General features: G+C 44.1%; 2 protein-coding genes across 2 annotated transcripts in view; one reads left to right on the top strand and one right to left on the bottom strand.

Moving 5' to 3' along the window:
- Window positions 1-18,715, bottom strand: part of LOC147823537 (uncharacterized) — a 38,218-nt gene extending 19,503 nt beyond the window's left edge. Inside the window, exons 1-3 of the mRNA XM_087193024.1 lie at window positions 18,422-18,715; window positions 18,011-18,337; window positions 16,290-17,941 (exon numbers count right to left, since the gene is read on the bottom strand). Coding sequence (XP_087049150.1) covers window positions 16,290-17,941; window positions 18,011-18,337; window positions 18,422-18,715 — 2,273 coding nt within the window. The remainder of the gene's footprint in view (window positions 1-16,289; window positions 17,942-18,010; window positions 18,338-18,421) is intronic.
- Sox21 (SRY-box transcription factor 21) lies at window positions 17,570-22,300 on the top strand. The gene has a single exon (XM_004870819.4). The coding sequence runs from the start codon at window positions 17,570-17,572 to the stop codon at window positions 18,398-18,400; it is 831 nt and encodes a 276-aa protein (XP_004870876.1). The 3' UTR covers window positions 18,401-22,300.
- The last annotated feature ends 222 nt before the right edge of the window (window positions 22,301-22,522 follow it).

Raw genomic sequence — 22,522 nt, 5'->3', positions numbered from 1 at the left:
GAATGAATGTGTCCCTCCAAAATTCCTGTTGGAAGTTAAACCCCAAAAGTGAGTGTGGTAAAAGGTGGGGCCTATGGGAAGTACTTAGGCCTTGATGGCTTTGCCATCATGGATAAGATTAGTACTCTTATAAAAGGGATTGAGAAAGCAAGTTCATCTCTTTTGTCTTTCTAAACCTTCCCTAAGTGAAGATACAGCATTCCTCCTCTCTGGAAGACATAGCACAAGGAATCACCTTGCATGTAAAGAGCAAGCCACTCACAGACATGGAATCTGCTGGCACCTTAATCTTAGTCTTGACAGCCTTGAACTTTGGGGAATAAGCTCCTATTATTTACAAATTACCCTGTCTTTTCTGTTTTGTTATAGCATCAGGAATGAACTAAGATGAGTATCCGCTTCTGCAGAAAATCTTGCCCTGAAAAACTTGCTATCCCATCAGAATTGGTTAGAAAATCCTGAGTTACATATCTGTAACACCCTATGGTTCTTTCATGGAAGCCATCACTCTTGTTATTATTTGCTAAATGTTTGTTACTTTCATGAAGACAGGAATTATGTCAAAGATATTTACCATTTCTAACAGCGCTTCACAACTAGAAGATAGCCAATAAATATTGCTGAATTAACGGAAGTAATGATTGTATGTCATTTTGAATAAGCAGGATTTTAGAGTTGGAAAAAATATCCTAAGATATGACCAAATCCAATCTTTTTTATTTTACAAATAAAGAAGTTAAACTTTGTCCAAAACCACCTTGTAGTAATAAAGTGTTTTAAACATAATGAATGAATGACTGAAGGAATAATATTAGAGATAAATCTAAAAATCTAACTCTAATTTTGAAATACTATCCTTGAGTATTCCATATAGACACTGATAGATTACACCAGCTCCAAAAAAATAATTTCATTAACTACAACTTGGATTCTTGTAGAATTTATAAATTATATGTCAAAAAATAAATAAATTATATGTCAACTTTTTACAGAAAAATATCCCTTCTTAAGTTAATTCTCAATATATGCCATCCCATTGTTTTTAATCCTTAAGTAGAATTTCCTGTCTCATATAAGGTCTGTATTTCTTCTCTGTATTTTTCTATGCCATGGCAACTGTGCTTGCTTTTATTATTATTTATCTTCTCTCCCTTCCCACTGATACAGAAATTCTGAATAATTTCCATAGCAGTAGTGGTAGATTTTCACATACATACCACATCCTCTTAGCCCCATCCCAACTGGCATACTCAAGATGGCTGAATAATGCACTGCACTCTACTTACAGATGCCCCCCAGTCAAAGGCCCCTGTGTCCCTCCAGGAGGGGCTAGCCACCAGCACTTCTTGCACAGACTAAATTTCCCAGCTCTGCATTGCACAGACTAAATTCTGAGTAAATGCAACAAAGACTCTGAAGACTCTCTTCCTCCACCAACCACCACTCACAGGATGGAAACTCTACCCCAGGCCCAGTAGGCTGAAAATACTGGGGCTATGACAGTCCTTGGCCCAGCTCCAGGTTCCACACTGAGACAAAAGATGAGAACACCCAAAGATATCACAGCCACACAATGCCCTGGGCATAGAGCAGGGGGTCATTCTGGGGGACACAGGTCATTATTCCCACCTGTAATCTTGAATAACAGCAAAGAAATGTTGTCCAGTAGCAGAAGTAGGCCATTACAACAGAGATCTCCAAAGCTTTCCCCAATGGAACTGTTATTTAGAACAGAGCAGGAGAAAGTTCAAACCTGAGGGTGTCTCAGAAACAATGGAAGTTTTGGTGATAAGCAATTAGGAGGAAGAAGGAAGAAACTCCAGGGAAACAAAAATCTAAACTGGAGACCAGCCAAAATTGTACTGGAGATAACCAGAGAAGACAGCTGAGTAGAGTGCTGCTGAAACAAATCTCAGACAACAGTTTCAAGGGCTATCTCTGAGAAGGGTCCCAAATTTATTTGGATCATTCTGTAGAGCAATTTATTCCCCAGGCTGTTATCATAAATAATTGAACTATCAGCCATCAAAAGAATAGCTTAACATGTGGGTGTGATACAAAGCAAAGGAAGATAGTTTAACAGAGAGAGTCAGGAGGCTTTGGTAAAACCAGTGCTGTCCCTGAGTGCATGCTCATGTACCTTCAAAGGACTGACATCAGAGACTTCATACTCCCAGAGCAATGAACTTCACTGAAGAGTCCTGCAAAGCAGGTAAGCCAACCAACAACTCCCAGATATGGGGTAAGGAATCAAATTTGCTACTATATATTATCAAAAATATTCAGCTCTCACAAAAAAATTAGGAGTCAGGCAAAAAAAAGTAGGGGAAAAGCAGGCAACAGAAACTACCTAGGAGGGGGCCCAGACGTCAGACTTAACAAACAGAGACTTCAAAGCACTTTATAGGTATACTGAAAGATGTTTAAAGAGGTATTTTGGTTTGGGTCTGGAATATCCCTCAAAACTCTCAAATGCTCAGAAGTGGAGCTTTTGGAGTATGGTGGATCACGGGGGCACTGTATTCATCAGTGGATTCAGGTACTGTTGAGGTCATGGCTGAGTGTGCTGTTGGGAGGTGGGCCTGGTCAGAACATGTGGGTCACTGGGAGGGCGTACTGTATCTCCCTTCCAAGCTCCTCCCTTCACTCTCTGCTTCCTGGCCACCATGATGTGAACTGCTTTCTTCCATTCCAGGGGCTTCCACCATGCTGTTTCTGCCCTTGAACCAGCCAACCATGGACTAAAATTATCAAACCATGAGCCAAAATAAACCTCTCCTTCTTTAAATTGTGGTGTCAGGTATTGTGTCTCAGCATTGAGGAAAGTAACTAAGACAAGAAGTAAAACAAGACAGGATGATAATTACTCAACAGTGAAAGTATGAATGAATAGAAATTATTTTTTAAAATAAAAAGATTAGAGTTCAAAAGTACAAAAACTAAAAAGAAAAATTCACTAGAGTTCTTAATAGATTTGAGCTGGCCAATGAATGACTCAGAGAATTTGAATATAAGCTGCTAGATACTATACAATCTGAAGAAACGGGAGAAATAAATCAGCAAAACTGAATAGCACCTTAAAGAAATGTGAGACATTATTAGGCTCATTTTCTGACTCAGACTGAATTACACCACTGGTTTTCAAGCTTGCTAAGGACAGAACTTGGAATATAAATATAAATCAATATAAATATATAAATATAAATGTCATATAAATCAGTTCCCATTGGGTCTGTTTCTCTTAAGAACCCTAATACAATGAAGATGTAGAAAAATCAGAACTTTCACATGCTACATATAGGAATTTATATTGATGCAGTCTTTTTGGAAAACAATAAAATAATTTAGCTAAGATGGGTATTATGATTATTAGCATTTTCTAGATAAGCAATTCATCAAAAGATCAAACACAGAATTACTAAATGATGTAGCAATTGCACTCATAGGCATATAGCCAAGAAAAATGAAAATATGTGTTCTCACAAAAAGTTCTACATAAATATTTGGAGCAACATTACTTATTGTAGTCAAATTATGGAAAAACCCAAATTTCCATCAACTCATGAATGAATAAATTAAATGTGAGCTGTCTAATACTGTAATATTATTCACCAATAAAACAAGAAATTGTTGGTACATGCTGCAACCTGGATGAACTTAGAGAATATTGGGCTAAATGAAAGAAACCTCTCAAGGGCTGGGGATTTAGCTCAGTGGTTTCGCCGCCTGCTGCGCAAGCGCAAGGACCCGAGTTCGATCCCCGGTACCAAAAACAAAACAAAACAAAAACTTTCTTCTTCCTTCGAGCTCAGTTAAAAAAAAAAAAAAGAAAAAAAGAAACCTCTCAAAAACCAATATGTTGTATGATTATATCTGTATGAAATGTCTAGAAAAAGCAAATCTACAGAGTCTAAAGCAGATGAGTGCTTGTGTAGGGCTGATTAGAAGTCAGAGATAGGGAACAATGGAGAGATACTGCTAATGGGTCTGGTGTTTCTGTTTGTAGTGATGAAAATGTTCTCATATTAATTGTGGTGATCTCAGTTTTGTAAATATAATAAAAAACATTGAAAATGGGTTAATCATATGATATGTAAGTTACATCTTAGTAAAGAAGTTATAAAAATAATAATCCTTGGGCCAGGGATTTAGCTCAGTGTGCTGCACCTGCCTCGTAAGCCCAAGGTTCTGAATTTGATCCCCAGTACCGCAAATAATAATAATAATAATAATAATCCTTCTCATATGACATGACAGTTGACTTTGATAATTAAAATTCATTTCTGGAACAAATAAAAGAGAAAGATGCTGCGAGTCAAAGCGAATGTGGAGGAGATAAGCAGCCTTACAATATGCCTTAAAATAAATGCAAAAATCCTGTGAGAGAAAGGATAGCATTCACAATTCTAGCCAACTCTATAGAGATTTCTCCTTCCTAGTTTTAAGGTCCTGCCATCATGCCCTACTGTCCAGGTGAATCAGATATACTTCTATCTCCACTTGGATTTCAAGCAATTCATAGATATTTTATTTGAAAAATAACATGTCCCCATTTACTAATATTGTCTCATTTCAGTGTAAACTTCATGGTCTTATGCATTAGCGAAGAAGTGTTCTTCTTAGCATTTTACACATGAGCAGACTGAGGCACCAAAAGTTAAGCTGGTGACTAGCATGAAACAAACATGGAACTCCAACACATCTGGCTTGATTTCATTACCTATTCCATATATTGTGTTGCTCCTACTTGCCTTTTTAACACATGTTGCTTATTCTCTGAGACAGCATCCTATTCAGACTGTTTACAGTTAAAAACATTAATTACAATATGTATTTTAATTGATGGGCTCTGTTGATTTCAGAAACCACAACACCACTGATTAATCAGATTGAGTAGAAGTCCAGTCAGCAATGGAATCTATTAATTCATCGCTGCAGACATTACTAATATTTTCCACAAGCAATGTATTCCCCCAAAGAAATGAAAGCAAAAAGCCCATGCCAAAAGCAAAGATGATGGAATTCCACCAAATAAACATCATCAAACTGTATTGCTAACCTGTAAGTTAATTTTTTCTTTATGTCTCTAGCAATGTCTTCTCTTTCTACTGTTTTATAACATCATCATTAGATATACATTTGTCCCTAATGTACGCAACAGATTGTCTTCTCAGTCCAATGAAGAGAATTTATTCACACATACTTCAGAATTACATTAGAAATTAAGAGTTTAAAAAGAAAAAGAGATATAATCCTTAGTGTAACCTCTAAATCTAGGCCTATGTTGAGTGATTTCAGAATCGTCCAGGCTATAGACAAATATTACCAAGGAATGTAAAATATTATATTTGTGTGTGTTCATTTTTTTAAATTGAGATAATCTAATGCTTTAGATTTGAACTATTTAGTTTTAAAAATAATTTTCTTTAATCTCTAATCACATCAGTGAAAAGTGACATATAGTATATGAGCATAGAAAGTTTCCTTGGAGAAAATAAGTTTGTGCCTGATGATTGCCAGAAAATCTTGAAAAGAGGCCTTATTCTGTCTAGGCAGTGACTAAGAAAAGGCTAAATGCTTTCAGGATTTAAACTATGGACCAGAAAAGATTATGAGAGAGTGGTCCCAGCCATGCTAAAGAGCTCCTGACTGGCTTCTCCCTCCATTTCCCCAAACTGTATACAATATCATAAGCACTGTTGGGTGTGCGGCTGTCAACTGCAGGATTTCTGTAGCTGTTGAGTCATTTTCTTTGCAGTAAAAGGAAGCCTCTTCTTGCAGACTTTATGACCTGTGTGTTTTCCTCCATTACTTGTTACATTAAATTTGGCTCCTCAAGGTCAAAACAACCTAAGGAGTCTTCAATAGACTCTACTTTGTAAACTAATAGATTGGCCTGGTTGGATAATTGTAGTAAATTTGAACTTTGCTGTCCAGATGAAGGCTGTTCTCATTATCCACCACTGTATAATAAGCTATCCCCAAAGCTCAGTGGCTTAATCCAACAAGCAATTTATTATATATTAGGATATTATAGGCCAGGTATCCAGGCAGGGCTCAGCAGGGTGATTCTTCTGTCTCATATTGCATTACATAGATCATTGTGTGGTATTTGCTGGTAGATGACCTCTAAGACAACATCACTTCCATGTCTGATACATTGACAGGGATGGCCAGAAGGATTGAGTTAATTGGTACTGCATATCAGCATGTATCTCTAAATAGGTATTCTCAGAGTAGTTCCAGTTTTCACATGGCAGCTTAGGACTCCCAGAGACTCTGTCTTCCCAGGTAAAAGTGGCAAAACTACTTAAAACCTAGGCTGAGAGGTCCCAGGATGACATTTTTACTGTGTCACATTGGCCAAGCAAGTCATTAAGGACAACTCAGAACTCAGATCTAAGGGGTAAATTATTGGTGCTGGAGATGTAGCTGACCAGTAGCACACATGAAGCCTTAGGTTCAATCCCCAGCACTCTAAAAAAAAAAACAAACCTATAACTGGGGTTGTGGATTAGTTATTATTCTAACTCTTTGCAAGAGTAACAAAGAATTTGATTCAACTAATCTACTGCAAAGTCTGTAGCCACTGAGCACAGGCTGCAGAAAGTAGCCAATTAAATTTCTATGATAACATAAGATCAAAGATTCACACAGTTAAGCATCAGCCTATCATCCCAACTCCAGGTAGATTTAATAACAGTAATTCTTTAAAAGTTGTATAGTGTGAGCACTCCTAAGAGCTTTCTTCATTCTTTCCCCCCACTTCCAATTTTTTTTCCTCTCTAGTCATCACCCTATGCATCGAAGAACATAGCTGAGCATAGTCTTGTCCCAGACCCCTAGATAAAGCTCCTCAGTCCCCAGCACCCAGCTTGTCTAAGAAAATATATCAAACACAGCACCCATTATCATAGTTTATGCACTAAGCTCTTCTGTACTTACAGAAGGAACTGGCATAATTTGAGATGAAAGAAATACCTGCTTCAGAATGAAAACCTTTTATTTTTGAGATAGGAGGAGCAAAGTTGTGCACAGGTAGAAGCTGCATTTATTGAATATTTTTCTGTGACAAAAGTGATATAAAATTAATTTTTGTGTGAAATACCAAACACTATAGAAGTTGCATTAGTCAGCTCAGGCTTCCATAACAAAATACCATAGAATAAGAGGCTTAAACAATAGAAATTCCTTTTCTCTCAGTTCTAGAGGCTGGAAAGTCCAAGGTCAAGGTGCCAAAATGATTCAGTTTCTGATAAGGGCTCTCTCCCTTGCCTGTAGACAGCAGCTGTATCCTCACCTGGCTTTACCTGAGTCAGGGGAAGGGGTAAACACACTCTCTGGTGTCTGTCTTATGAGGACACTGATATTATCAGATCAGGGCCACACAGTTATGGTCCTATTTAACTTACTTTCTTCCTTAGAGGCCTTATCTCCAAATACAGATGCAATGGGGTTTAGGAACTAACGCAGATGCTCAGGAGGGGGTAATTCAGTTCACAGCATGTGTTCGGAATAAAATCTTTAAGTCCCTCTTTACCTGCCATCATCTGAAGTCCCCTTTTTGGGAATCAAATGAAGCTTTTGGGAAGCGGCTTGTATTGATACAAATGAGAGCTCCCTGGGTATTCACTGTCCCAGGTTCAAAGAATTTTTAAAGTAAAACTTGTATTATTTACAGTTAAAGCAGTTAAAGGGGGAAAAACATGATTTTTAGAATTTATTCAATGAGAATGTATAATCACCAGTCCTTCAAGTATCCCATTCACTTTACAGAAATATAAGAACTTTATATTTAATTTAATTATAAATTTTCACTTTATGGTCAAAGGACTTGTAAGAACAGAGGGGGTTAAACAACTTTACAGTTGAAATTTAATACCAATTGTGTTTGTTATACACCTATCCTTAGCAGCAATTTTAAAATAAGGGCTTACAGCATGACCAAATTGTTTGAAACACCTTGATGACAGAAAGTAAAATATGTGAGTTTTATCGGGGGTACATTATTTAAGCCATTTCATTTCTGGCCCTCTTCTGGACTTCATTAAGATTAATTAATGAATTAAAAGTGGCTTGATAATCCTGTATCTAAATCATGGGGTTAAACTCTCTACCTCTCCTTTGTCCTTGATTGAGGATGTGGCTGATTCATTCACTCATCAACAATTTATTGAACACCTATTTGATGTCAGGATATTTGCCATGGTGCTGAGGTAGAAGAAACATGCTTGTTGTTGGAGTGTTTGAAGTTAAGTGGGGAAACACAGGGTTAATAGTAGTAACTGAGAAGTACTAGCACTATAGTAAAAGCTGGTCCAGGGTATGGAGGAGCATAAAGCAAGAAGCAGGCAAATCAGCCATTTAGAGTTACATCAGAAAAGGCTTACAAAAAAAAGAAACTCCAAACTATTATCAATGAATCCAGAAGATAATATTTTCTTCGCAGGTTGTTGCCAGCCTCTTAACTAACTCCCCGTGTGCTAATAGTAAAGAGACAATTCTATTAAAAAACAAACTCTTCAATATAAAGAAAGTCCTCTTTTGTCTCCAGTAAATAAACAAAGAGAAATGTTATCAAAAACAGGGTTTTGGGCCAGGGATTTAGCTCAGTGGTTCTGCCGCCTGCCTCCAAGCGCAAGGTCCCAAGTTTCATCCCCAGTACCAAAAAAACCCCAAACAAACAGGGCTTTGTTCAACAGCAGTCGATGAATGTACTTGCTAGTCGACAATGTACATGCATAAACGTCAAATACTGTTTTAAAGAGCACTGAAGAGCCGCGCTACAGGCATGCCTGTGATGGGGGAGTCCAGCCACTCCTGACAACCGACTGGAATGTGAAATTGGAGGCCGATATTGAACAAAAGGACATGTCAACTAGGAGGTTAGTGTACAGAAACACTTTAGTGCACAAACAAAGCATAAAAATACAATATGTCTCTACAAATACCGGGCTGATAAGTCCACTGTGGTTATGGGCCAGCTCTTCAGACAGCTGGACTGATCAGGCACAGATTGGTATCAGACTAATCACTACTTTCTAACACTTCAGGATTCCTGCTCTGTGTCTTCTCATTACACTAAACTAACAAAAATTAGAGGGAATTATGGCTCTTCCTGTTTATGAGTTATTTTACTCTGACCCCAGAGAAAGACAACAAACAATGTTTGGTAAAAGAAATATCCTCATTTAGGTATGGACCATATGGAGCAATTGGGGTTCTGGCTTGTCCTCAACACACTTGGCGATGACGTGTAGAGGCGGTACAAGAGACTAGAGAAAGCTGGCCAAGGTACTCAGGCCCTGGGGGGGTTTCCTAATGATGCAGGTACAGTAGCTACAGTTCCTGATATGCAATAGGACACCGGTATAAAAACAAGCCAAGGCAAACAGCCTAAGATCGTAACCAGGTAAGTGGTGAGCAATGTTGAAAAAGCATATCCTGAGCTGAGAAAGGGATAGCAAGGGTTACTTCTCCAGTGTTCAGGGTTCGTGGACCCAAACAGGTGAAGTTCTTATTCTAGAGGTAAAGACTGAAAGATTTGGTTTGCCAACTGTCTAAGAGAATCTAACCAGGAAGAATCCCAGAAAAAAGTAGAGATGTGTGTTACTGGAACGAGCAGGCCAAGGATTGAAGCAAACTGTTAAGTTCCAAACCCTGAAAAGAGTACAGTGACCCCACCAATAAGCCTGGCACGGATCAGACAAATGACAGCTGTAGATCAGGAGAGTCTGGACAGTGCAGTAAGGCAAGAAATAAAATACATAAGGAAAGAAAGAAAGAAAGAAAGAAAGAAAGAAAGAAAGAAAGAAAGAAAGAAAGAAAGAAAGAGAGACAGAGAAAGAAAGAAAAAGAAAGAAAGAAGAAAGAAAGAAAGACTTTCAATAGTTTCAGATGATGTGACCTTGTGTGTAGAAAATTTAAAAGAAAAAAAAGTTCTAGGGTTATATCTCAGTGCGAAGGCACTGAGTTTAATCCTCAATACTGAAAAACAAATTCTCTTAACTGCCACTCGCAAAGTCAGTATACAGAATTTACCGAGTGACCAAGTGCAGCCTTTGCCCAACCTGCACTGAGGCCCTGGGTTCAGCAGCCCCCAACCCCCACCCGCCCAGCACTGCCTTAAAGAAAGACAAAACCAAACAATTGAATGTCTGTGTGCCAACAACAACAGAGTATCAAGTTCTGAATTGTAAGAGTTCACTGCTTATAAGAATATCATGTCTTAGGGTCGGGGATTTAGCTCAGTGGCACTTCACCTGCCTCACAAGTGCAAGGTCCTGAGTTCAATCCCCAGTACCAAAAAAAAAAAGAATATCATTTCTTAAAGAATAATAGAGGTGTGAGAATTTTGCCAAAACAAAACTATAAGGTATTATTGAGAGAAACGGAAGAACAACAAAATTAATGGGAGAATATTAGGCTCATGGGTTAAAGGGTTAAATCCGTAAAGATGCCAGTTCTCTCTAAATCAACCTAGAGATTTATAGCAATGTTAATTAAAGGCTTTTAAAAATAGTTGGGTCCATGAAGACTATTTGGAACTGGAAAATCTGTCCTAAAATATATATGGAAACGCAAAAGTGAAGAGTAGCCAGGGTACTTTTGAAGAAGAAGCAGATGAGAGGGGCTGCTTTACCAGAATTAAGATGATACAAAATTAGTGCAAAAACTGCAAAAGTACAAAGCAAAATAGAGAGCTGAAACCAACTCATACTAATTTTATTTAGAGGAAAAGTAGCACATGTGGACAGTATAAAAGGGCAGTCTTTTCAATTAATGGTTCTAAAAATCTTGAGTCTTCATCTGGAAAGAAATCAAACTTCATACTATCCACAAAAGTCAATTTCAGATGGATTCTGGTAATGGAGAAATAGCTCCTATAAGACCAATCATTGCAGATATAATAAACTTGGGGCAAAATTGAAAAAATAAGTTTCTGAATGCCTGGAGAAAAGTCAAAAGCAAACAGAAAAAGAACTCACTTGGGAAAAGGGCACAGTACAGGGTGAGTTAGTTCCCTATTTGTATAGGTTTCTGCCTACGGGCATGGATGACAGTAGACATGAACAAGAATGCCTACAGTAGCTAGGTGAAACTACCCTCAAGCGAGGAGAGTGAGGAAAAAACTGTGGCATATGTAAACACTTAAATATGAGACAGCAGCTAAGATGAATAAACTATAGAGACATGCACTAAGACTGATGTATCAAACAACATAAGAAGTCATTGAGGGTTATATACAAAACTTCCTATGAAAACTTTTATAAATTAAAACATACTTTTTAAGGATACATCTAGATTTTTTTTTAATCTGTATACAGATCAAGAGAATGAACATGGTCACGGCAGGATGGGAAGCAAGGAAGTGAATGGTCTACTGAGGAGATTATTTAATTAGATATAGGTTTACCAGCAGATTTTATTTCAGGTGGTTGCTTCTCAGGTGCTTGTGAACTATAACTAACTCAATAAAAGAGAGCCATCGATGGGCCAATTATAAGAATGTATCATGAATGAGAAACTGTGATTAAACAAATTTTCGTGCTTGGATTTCACAAAAGTAAAGTAGAGGGGAAGGGAAAAATGGAAGCGGTAAGAGAGGAGGGCCCCCAACTAGGGTTGGGGAGAAATAAAGCCTGAGATTAGATAACATTGTTAAGAGTCCTTTACGCAGCCCTCGGGTATCACAGAAAGGGGAGAGACTGGGTTGACTCAGGGCTGGCAGCCGTCCAGTGTTTGCCGTGGGAGGCCCAGGAGCCAGGGCAGTAGGTTGCAGCAGAGACCCAATCTGTACCAACCACATGAGCCATGGAAGGGCGGGCAGCAGACACCAGAATGGGCTTGAGGACCACCCCGCTGACAGGCTGCTGAACACCCCACACTGGAGAGCCTGGCAAAGGCACTTCCTCCCTCCCTCACAGAGCCAGTGGCCAGTGAGTCACAGAACAGGGGAGGAAGTAGGTGGAATTGAGAATCTGAGGCAAGAGGAGGCTCAACCTTCCAATAGGACTCAAAAGTGGCGGTGAAGGACATCAGCTTGGTGCAAATCCCAATTCCGACACTTAGCATTGCGTGACTTTGGACAAAGTACTTACTTGTGCACTCTATGGCTCCATTCCCCAGTCTGCAAATCTCACTTGATAGGGTTTTCCTAAACTTAAGCAAGATAATGCATGTACAAGATATGGTTTCTTCAGAACTCACTAACTAGTACCTACCTACAAAGTAAGCAGTCTGCTTAGCAAGTGAGCTTTCAAGCAGACCATTCCTAGGCAGGAAGCTGACTCTGAGTATGAGGACCACAGCAGACTCAGCAATCTAACCACTGGGAAGGACAGAGTCATATCTGTAAGGACAAAGGGGACAAGGATGCTTTTTCAAGCTAGTTTTCTCTCAAAAGAAAGTAGAGCATACTGGTGATGAATTCCAAGTGGCCCCCACCCTACCAAACCCGGGCTCCTCAGTGGGAAACTAGGGAGCCTGGGGAGACTTTTCACTACCCAGCCCACGTGGCAGTCTGACTGTCCAACTCTCCTCATGCATCTCTGGTTTTGTTCAAGACCAGCTCCCTCCCACTTAAAAAGCACTTATCCTAAGAGAACTAAAGCTCTCCATTGCTTTGACAGGATTCTTGAGATCTAAAATCAGGATTTTGTTGTTGTGAAGTTGTCTGTCTTGTCTTTTCTCATAGAAGTTTTTCTGTTCGGAAGCATGAGGGAGGAAGGCAAGACGGCACTGCTTTTGGTTTATTTTGCTTTGTTTTTCTTGCTCTGGCATCTAGGTAAAGCTCCTTTTGAAAATGTCAGCCTGCTTGAGCACCATCAACAAGAAATTCAGAAAAGCATCCTCATAATCGATCTGTATGTTTCTAGTTTCTAGGTAGGATAGGAGCAGTAACAACAAAGGGACGAAGCCTCAAAAAGATGAAAATGTAGCAGCATATAGTAAAAGGCTACTTACGCAGCTATCAATTCCTGCCATGACTACTGAACTCAATCAGTTCTTCCCAGCTCTTAATAAGAATAAGAATGCAGCATATATTTGCAATTTTTCCCTTCAGGGGGGCTGTAGCAGGATAGGAGAACTGTGACAAAAGCTGAAGTTTGGCTGTTGCTATGTTTTGCCCATTTCTTTCTCAACAGGACAAACAGGCTTCATTACCTGTCCACGCAGGAAGAAAGGTTAGGATTCTTTCTCCTTGGTCTTGCTTGGGGACAGAGCCCCGGGTTCTCCTAGCTGTGGCCTCTCAGTGTGCAGGTCCCATGATGTGGCCTTTGCACATTGATGATCCAGCCTCTCCTGCCCATCACTTCCACCTGGCCCTTCTGGATATCTCCTCACTTTCCTTTCTCGGCTGCAGGTCTAGGAAAGTGCAGCAGTGAGCAGTGTGGGTGAAAAGCCAGTGAGAGAAAACTGGAAAGATGGAGGAAAATGTCTTAGCTCACTTTGACTTTGGGACCCATGTATTGTCCTCTCTTTCATGGAAGAGAAAGAGAAAGCCAGTCAGGTGCTGTCAGGGTATTTTTTTTTATTCACCAACAACCTCATTGCTGCCTCCTAGCGAAAGTTGCAGAGTTGAAAAGATCTTTTACTACGAAGACTTCAGGGGAGAAAAAGGAAACAATCTATACAGACCCACCAACTTTTTCCTAGAAAGTATCTTTCTGAGAAAGATTACATGCATGTCTGATCACAGGTATTACTGTGGCCACAAGAAAAATTCAGATGCACACAAATCCCACTGATCAAATTAGACTTTTCTCCAGGCTCTTGCAACCTAGGGTTGACAAAACAAGTCCCATCACACTGAAACTCTCTTTCAAATTAACCTTCCTCCAATGTTTGCTCATACAAGACTATTCCACTTCCTACAACCTAGTATTTTTCATCCTTAGGACAAAAATGTACACAAACATAAATATAGTATTCTATCAATTCAAATATAACATAGGAGGGAATGAAAAGTGAGTTTACATTTTGGTACATTTAAATGAACGTGGCTTGAAAATGTGTTAAAAGCTGAATGGAGTTCAGGCAAGAGGTGAGAGGCTGGTCAATGACACGGACTGATGGCTTATTGTGAGTCTTTCCTTGGCTGTGAAAGGCTTAGGTCATGAAGGGCTTAGGCCAAGAGTACTGATTCTCCAAAAGCCAGAACTGAAAACCAAATCTCTCCTATTTCAAAGTGGGTGAAACTTTATTTGGCGAATAGACAAACAAGCACACCCCAGTCATTTTCTTCTTTGACACTTTTGTTTTCCACAATTCACCGTTCTTGGACTTCAAAACTTTCAAATTCAGTTCACCTTCTATTACCAAACAGGCAATGTTATACAATTTGCATTGGAAAAACGATACCCAAGCAACTTTGTATATTTCAGTTTTAGATGATGTGGCATATATAAACATACATTTCAATCATATATACATTTTTATACTGTAATAATTATTTACAGCAGATTTCAAGACTTTAATCGGAAGGCTATAAAATAATGTATGTCACAAATATAAAATGAATTTCTTCAATCTTTCTCTCTTTTTACTTGTCAAGGTAATTTTCATGACTAGATTCAATTTTATTCACGATGTTTAGTGAATAACAGTTTTTCACAGCTTGTGTCTCTTTAAATATGTTCTTTGTGTGACAGTATGTAATATTTTTGTCTCAAACCTATTATACAAGGTAGTAGGCTATAAACTCAGGGATGATAATTTTGTAGTTTATCATCACAAAACAGCATATTTAATATTCTAGCCTATGTAATTACGCCTGCTAGTGTTTTAACATTGTACCACCCAGAGTCTGCAAATAACAGTGTCTTTACAAAGCCTTCTAAAGGAATATAGTTCTAGAGAAATCAGACCAATCATTTCACCAATACAACAGCATAAATAAAATAAGCATTCACAAATGTGACATTTTAAGAAAAACACCAACCCACATACATGCCACTGCTGCTTCACATTTCTATGTCAACACAATTTTAAAAATTTAAATCACTATTTTTTTAAAATGAGCAATAAAATATGCTTAACTTTTAAATAACTGATAGCTTAAAACTGTTCTTAAAGTTCATAACTGCAATCAATGCTTTTGTGTTGTGTGTGCAAATCAAATATAAATTGCAAAAAGACATAAAAAGTGAATTGTTCATAGAAGTTGCTACTTGCACATACCACCTGGCAATGTCAAAATCAAACCGCCAAAGAAAGCAGGAAAGTTCCCTGCGAAGGACAGACTACCTTGAAACTAAAATCCCCAGACAGATGTGCTGTAGATCAAGAAGTGAGAAACATACACAATAAAAACTATACTATTTGATTTTTTGCATGATGTTCAACTATTTTTTTAAAACTGCTCTAACTACTCAACAGCATAAAAATATTCCAATATACCGTGATAAGTATGTTTTTGTTTCTTTCAGAGAAACGATTTATACCTTCTTAACGACTTCAAACACCATCACCCCATCTGTCCATTTAAGTGAGATACTGTGAAGTTAACTGTACCTTAAAGATATCGGCATATAAATAGCTCTGGCGACCAGGATTAAAAACAAAACAGAAGTATAAAAGAGCTGAACAGGCAGTCAGGGATGCATACTCTCAGCCTAAGATAGCTCCTTTTAGAAAGGGTTGCCAAGAGCACGCCCGGTCCCTCCTAAACTATTTTTCACTTCAGTACCCCTGACTGGGTATATCGCCGGTGTAAGAAAATGTGGGAAGCATCTGTTGCCAGTAACATTTGGGTCTCCCAGGAAAATGAACACTTTTCTTGCTGGGAACCGTCTCAAATATGTTCAAGGGTGCACCCCACCGCCACTACCACCGCAGGCTTAACCCTCTAACTCCGTAGTTCCCAAGGCTCTCCTGCTGCACGCCTCCGTCTTGTTCCGGGTGGACTCCCAGAGCAGAGACCGGAGCAGCCGCCCGGGCCGGCCAGGACTCCGGGGGTGACTCCAAAGGTTGCCAGAGCTAGACAGTGCGCAGACTCGGCGGCGCGCTGCGGACTCTGCACTCGCCTAAACCTGCTCTCAAGTGCAAAGCAGTGGGAGGAGGCGCATTGGGAGGGGGGCGGGGGGCTGGATGGGGGGATCCTGTTAATTCCAGATCCGGGGGGGTGTGAGAGCCGGAGGAGGCTCCGCGCTGGCCCCTCCTCCCTCCCGGAGTCCTGGGCTCCACCTCCTCCGCATGCCCCAAGATATACACACACTCACCCGAGGCTGGACATGCACACCCAGCGCCGGCTGCGGGCGCGTACAGATGCAGGTGGCGACACTCACCTGAGCCACCACAAGAGCTCCAGCCGCCTCCCGAGCGGCAGTGTGGCGGCCTGGGACGGGAAGGGGCCCGCTGCACCGCGCCGCGCCAGTGCGGAAAGCCGGAGCAGCCCAGGCGCAGACCTGCGAACTGAGGTGATGGCGCGTTTTCCGTAGACCCCCCTCCTCCACTGCCTCTGCCCCTGGGCCTGCGGGGCCGTAGCCGCAGAAGCCCGGAGAAAGAGGCCTCGGGGCGCGGCGCACAGGCGGGCGCACGCTTCGAGGCGAGCGCGCCAAGAGGGGCGCGGCGGCGCCGGCGCAGGAAACTTGGGCGAAGTTAGTTGCAAGTGCCGGGAGGAGCGGTCGAGAGGAGCGAGCGGGAGACGCAGCCCGGCCGGGCCCGCCGAGGCTGTGCCGCCTCCAAGCCCCGCGCGCGCTGGGAGCCGGAGTCGCCGCGCCTGGAAGGGCTCGGAGCGCGCGAATCCAGCATGGCCCCGGGCACGGCCCGAGGCGGCGCCTCTGCGAGCCGGGAGCCTCTCCGCTGAGGCCAGGCGACCCAGGCTTGCTCCAGCTTCCTTCTGCACCCCTTCTGCGCAAAGGCCGGAGGGGAAGACTCCAGAGGCAGGTTCTGGGGGACACATTTCCCCCCTCGGACCCTGGCCGATTGGGGGGTTCCCGTCAGCGCGCCCTGCCCGGAGCCAAGAAGACCCGCTGGTGCTGCCGTATTTGTATTTATATCCATTGCTGCTCTCTGCGTGCCGGTGCGCGCCCGGATCCTCCGCCTCCCCCTCCTCTTCCTCCTGCCGGGCCACCTCCCCTCCTCCCCACCCCCATCTGCGTCTGTCAAATGAGAAAGTCACCGAGGAGAACCCAAACACTCCAGCCGCCGAGAGCCCCCTTTGGCACTTGGCAGCACACGGCGGCGGGCGCCTCGGCTCAACTTGGTGGAGCCTCCTCGACGCAACTTTCGAGGCTGCTTTGCATCTGAGAGGGAGAGAACCGAGGTGGGGGAGAGCTCCGCCGGGCAGCGGCCACCGGCGGGGACTTCGCGAGCGGACTCCTCCGGAGGGGAAGGAGGACAAAAAGGAAGCAGAAGGCACACGGCCACCGCGGGGAGGGGGCACTGCCGAGAAGTCCCGGCGTCCCGGAGAGGATTTCCCGAGCGCTCGGCGGGCACAGACCCCGAGGCGGCCCTGGGCTGGTCCCCCGGGCCCCTCCTCCCGCGCGGGGCGACGCCGGGGTCCCCGCGGGCAGCCGGCGTTGATCTCCTCCGGGCCGAGGGCGAAGGCCCGGGCGGCGGGAGCATGTCCAAGCCGGTGGACCACGTCAAGCGGCCCATGAACGCCTTCATGGTGTGGTCGCGGGCGCAGCGGCGCAAGATGGCCCAGGAGAACCCCAAGATGCACAACTCGGAGATCAGCAAGCGCCTGGGCGCGGAGTGGAAGCTGCTCACCGAGTCGGAGAAGCGGCCATTCATCGACGAGGCGAAGCGCCTGCGCGCCATGCACATGAAGGAGCACCCCGACTACAAGTACCGGCCTCGCCGAAAGCCCAAGACGCTGCTCAAGAAGGACAAGTTCGCCTTCCCAGTGCCCTACGGCCTGGGCGGCGTGGCGGACGCCGAGCACCCGGCGCTCAAGGCGGGCGCGGGGCTGCACGCGGGCGCGGGCGGCGGCCTAGTGCCCGAGTCGCTGCTCGCCAATCCCGAGAAGGCGGCTGCCGCCGCCGCCGCCGCCGCTGCGCGCGTCTTCTTCCCGCAGTCGGCCGCCGCCGCCGCCGCAGCTGCCGCAGCCGCCGCCGCGGGCAGCCCCTACTCCCTGCTCGACCTGGGCTCCAAGATGGCAGAGATCTCGTCCTCGTCGTCCGGCCTGCCGTACGCCTCGTCGCTGGGCTACCCGGGCGCGGGCGCGGGCGCCTTCCATGGCGCGGCCGCAGCGGCTGCAGCGGCTGCCGCGGCCGCCGGGGGGCACACGCACTCGCACCCCAGCCCGGGCAACCCGGGCTACATGATCCCGTGCAACTGCAGCGCTTGGCCCAGCCCCGGGCTGCAGCCGCCGCTCGCCTACATCTTGCTGCCGGGCATGGGCAAACCGCAGCTGGACCCCTACCCCGCGGCCTACGCCGCCGCGCTATGACCCCGCGGGGCCGCTGCGCACGTGTACATATGTATAGGCTCGAGTTCGCGGCCTCCGGGGCATCTCCCGCGACGGGGTCCCGGGCTGGATGTACGTAGCTGCGCGGGCGCCCGGCGGGGGGCGATGTGCGTGTGAATCCGCCGGAGCGCCTCCCACCCGCGCCTCGCAGCCGCCGGACGGAGGGCGACCTTGTCTGTCCCGCAACAGTGCACTTTGTACTTCGGGACCTGTTGCGTTTTGACCCACCCAGGTGGAGGAGTAACTTTTTGACACGTTGAGCTTTCCAGTTTTGCTTGTTGGAAGTTTATGGTCCATTGTGCGCTGCTGCTCAGGCCCCTGGCCTCCCCGGTCCGCGTGGCGAGCTCCCTGAAGCGGCTGGCGCGCGGGCAGAGCCAGGAGCTGTCATTCGTTTCTCCGAGCGGGGACGGCACCGAGCAGCCTGGCTTTCTGTTTGTACCGTGTGAACTTTGCAGGGCTCTGTTCTCTCAAGCAGAAAGAACCCCCAAACCGGATCCATTCCTGACCAGTGGCCGGTTAGGATCCGGCCTTTTGTATGTGAGATGATCTCGGTTCTTTTGTGTATCTGACCGCATGCAAATCAGAGCGAGAGCTCGCTGGAGGAGTAAGAAAGGCGGACGAGGAATGTGCAAGATATGAGAGGAAAGTTGCCAATTGGATTTTCTCTCTCTTTAAAAATTAAATCTACTCGGAGTCTCTGAATCCGCTGGCGTGGATCTTTGATACGGTTTACAGAGAAGGGGAGGGGCCGTGTCCCGGCTCCCCCCGGCCGAGCTCACCTGGAGATTGTAAGCGTGGGCCTGTCCGTGGGAATGCCGGCTCTGGGGACGGGGGTTCTTTTCGTGGCCCTGATTCTGAGTCGGTTCTAGACTCAGACACATTTTGGACAAATGTCAAAAGTAGTAAACTTTTAAAAATTGCGGGAACTATTTCAGGAGCGCAATTTTATCTAAGATTAAATCAGACTTTTTGTCTGAGTGGTAATTATATATTTATTATTTAGCAAATCTGGGCCAAAAAAGCACAGAATTGTTTTGACAGATGCCTCTCTTTTTCAGCTAGCATTTCTCTCCCAACTTGAACCATTTTAATGTGTTTTGGAGTCCCCTCCTGGATTTGCTTATTTTTTTAGACCGCCTGCAATTCATTTGCAAATTATGATAAAACACACTTCAGGGGAAAAGGGAACCTTCCTGAATTATAGCTCTTTTTGTTTCTTTTAAAAATGTATATATTTTGACTGATGTTTGTGAATGAAGTTGGCTAACATGTATTTAGTTTCATTTTGGCTTTATGTAATATAAAGGTTTTAAAAGTTTAAATATTGGTTTTAACTTTTATGTGTAAATGGTTTTCTTGTGTGATCTAATTTAATATTAGATGCCTCTAAGCTATATCTGTAAATTAGAATCCAACTATCACTCTGTTCATTTTTTCTGAACAAAGAGTTTAAATAAAGCCTGAACCAGGGAAAAGAGAAAATCCTCTATTTCTTGTTGAGTTCCTAACAAGATTTTTATCTGAATTGCCCTTACGTGCCTGGTCCAGGTGAAGTGTAAGGTATCCTCCAAAGGCTGCCTTTGTTTCACTTTTGAATAGATTTACTAGGAAATCTAAATCAAGCCATTGTTATTCAGAGCCAAAAACCTGATTTATCACATTTTTAATCGTGAATAGGAAAGAAGATTTTAAAAAACTCAAGTAGTTGCATTATCTTTTTTTTAAAAAAAAAAAAAGGCATTCATAAACTAGTAGAACAAAACCCATTGAAAACGTCCTGGCTGTTCAAATCATTTCACTAGTTTCCAGTAACATTTTCAGAGGGGAAAGTTGCCTGACCACTTTATCTTGTTAGTAGAGGTGCCCCACCACTTAAATCATTGTAATTTGTTCACATTATCTTTGGGGTGTTCTTTTTTGCACCTTCGGGTTTTATTTGGTTGGGTTATCATGGCCAACCGAAATATACAACTTTTAGCCTCTTTGGGGGTTATTCTGTCACGCTAATAACCCTAAAATAGACGTGTAGTATAACAAATTCTAGTGAGGAGGGTTGCATTTCCAAGGTTAAGCGAGTCTACAATGGAGAAAAGTTTTAAATCAATTCTAAGGGTTTTAGTCCTAGAAAAGAAATGATAGGGCATCGAGAAGATCAAGAAAAAAAAATGTAACTGTAGGGAGAGACTCCACTACCACCCCCACTACCACCAAGAGAGATGGAAATTCTCAAGATACTGTGTACAAGTCTTAAACTAGTTCCCCGGGTGACTCGGGCCAGCCCTGGAGCCGCCTGTCGTTATAAGCAATCCAAGTCTTTAAAGTCATTGTGTTCTCCCAACGGAATAATATTTTAAAAACCATGAAAAGTTTTGGAAATGTGAGAAATAGGCTCTGCTGGTTTGACCCTGATTCACTAATTAAAACGATCCCTCTCCTGTTATTCCCCGAGCTCTTTGCAATATTATAAGTTAATTCATATGGTTCTGAGCGATTATGCAAAACTAATTTGGACTGTCCAGGGGTAATTATCCCTGACACGGTTAATTAAATCCTTTCAAAGCTTCGTCTTTCCCTTTTGTAGCAGCCCATCACTTCTCTACACGGAACTTCCTGCAGCTCGCTGGAAATCACCCCAGCCCTAAATCTTCGTTACCTCCCTGAGCCGTCCAGCTCGGCCCACCGGCCAAAGGTTCCCCGCCCCTCCACCCCCTCCCCTTTTCCCAAAGACCAGCGCTTTCTGGGAGAAACGCTCGCTCGGAGTGCTGATGAATGAGAAGACTAGAAAGACGGGAAAGAGGAGGGGGAGGAGGCCGGGGACGAGCCCCGGGCTCACCTCGCCAACAGCTTGTGCGGCTGCTCGAGTGGCTCCCTCCACAGGCCCCCAAGACTCGTATATCACCCACTCTGGCTCTGAAGGGCTTGCTAACAAGTTGGCGGGGGAGAAAGCCTCAGGCCAAGTTAACCGGTGCAGAAGTCAGGGTTGGGCGTCAGAGGAGAGACTTGGACTGAAGGGCGTGGAGAACGGGCCGGCCGGGGTAGTGTAGGAGTCTGCAAGTGACCACAACTGCAGGGCTGGGCCTAGGCCAGGAGCTGCTGCGGGCTCGCAGTGTCTGTCTCTCGCTCTTTCCCTATCTCCATCTCAACCTCTTTCTTCTTTCCTTGCTCCCTTCCTTTCTTCTTTTGCTTCCTTTCTTCCCCCCTTCTTCTTTTCCTTGTAATTGCGCCATTTTTCCACGGAAGGTTTTGAAACTCCGGGACGACGTTTCTTTGGTGGTCACGATCGCCTGACAGCTTCAAACGCCCTCAGAGGGGCCGGGCCTGTCGCCTCGGGCTCCGCAGCGAACAGGTGGCTTTGCTCTGCGGCAGCAATCGGGACCGCGGCGGGGCTCTGCGGTGCGGCAGGGCGGCTGGGGGGCGGCGGAGCTCGCTGCCGTCGTTACTTAACAGTTTCTCCCAGACACCCCCCCCCCCGCCGAAGAAACTGGAACCGAGCCGCGCGGACGCCTCCATCCTCCCAGCCTCCGGGCGGCCCGAGGCGGGCCGCGGAAGATGCAAAGATGCGACTCTGCCTGCAGCCGGCCGCGCGCCAACCAATCAGAGCGCGGCTCGGGCCGCGTCCTCCAGACTGAGTTCTCGCCCTCGCCGCCCGGAGCGGCTGCTTCCTCTCGCCCGCAGCCCCGCCGCGGCCAGAGCGCCGTCTAAACTTTATTAATCTCTCCCCTGTTCTTTCTCCCTCAGCCCAGTGCATCTCAAAGGTCAGCCCTCTTCTTTTAAAAGACTGATATTATTAATTCACTGACAATCCCCCTCTTTTCTTTTTTCTTCCTTGCAGGAAAAAAAAAAAAAAAAAAGAGGGAAATGGTGAAAAGAGCTTTTTTATCCCTTTTTTTTTTTTTTTTTTTTTTTTTTTTTTGTCCTTCAGTGGGAGCGTTTAGACAGTCGAGGAGGTTTTGTCCGGGAACAAAACGCAGGGTTGGGAGGTTTTGTGAGAGTGTTGTTTGTTGAAGTGGAGCTAAGAAAAAGCGGCGGCTTTCTCTTCATTGTGAAGAAACCAATCAGTGGTATTTGGAAAACTGTTAGCATTGTGCACTTCTTCTGTGTCCA

Source organism: Heterocephalus glaber, unplaced genomic scaffold, assembly GCF_053883595.1.
Source record: "Heterocephalus glaber isolate CG9 unplaced genomic scaffold, H.glaber_assembly_v1.0 deba00001577, whole genome shotgun sequence".
Taxonomy (NCBI): Eukaryota; Metazoa; Chordata; class Mammalia; order Rodentia; family Bathyergidae; genus Heterocephalus; species Heterocephalus glaber.
This window is presented reverse-complemented; position numbering and strand designations above follow the sequence as displayed.

What these genes read in the sequence shown, in the direction of transcription:
- Sox21 (XM_004870819.4), top strand. Translation starts at nt 17,570, where the DNA reads ATGTCCAAGCCGGTGGACCACGTCAAGCGGCCCATGAACGCCTTCATG.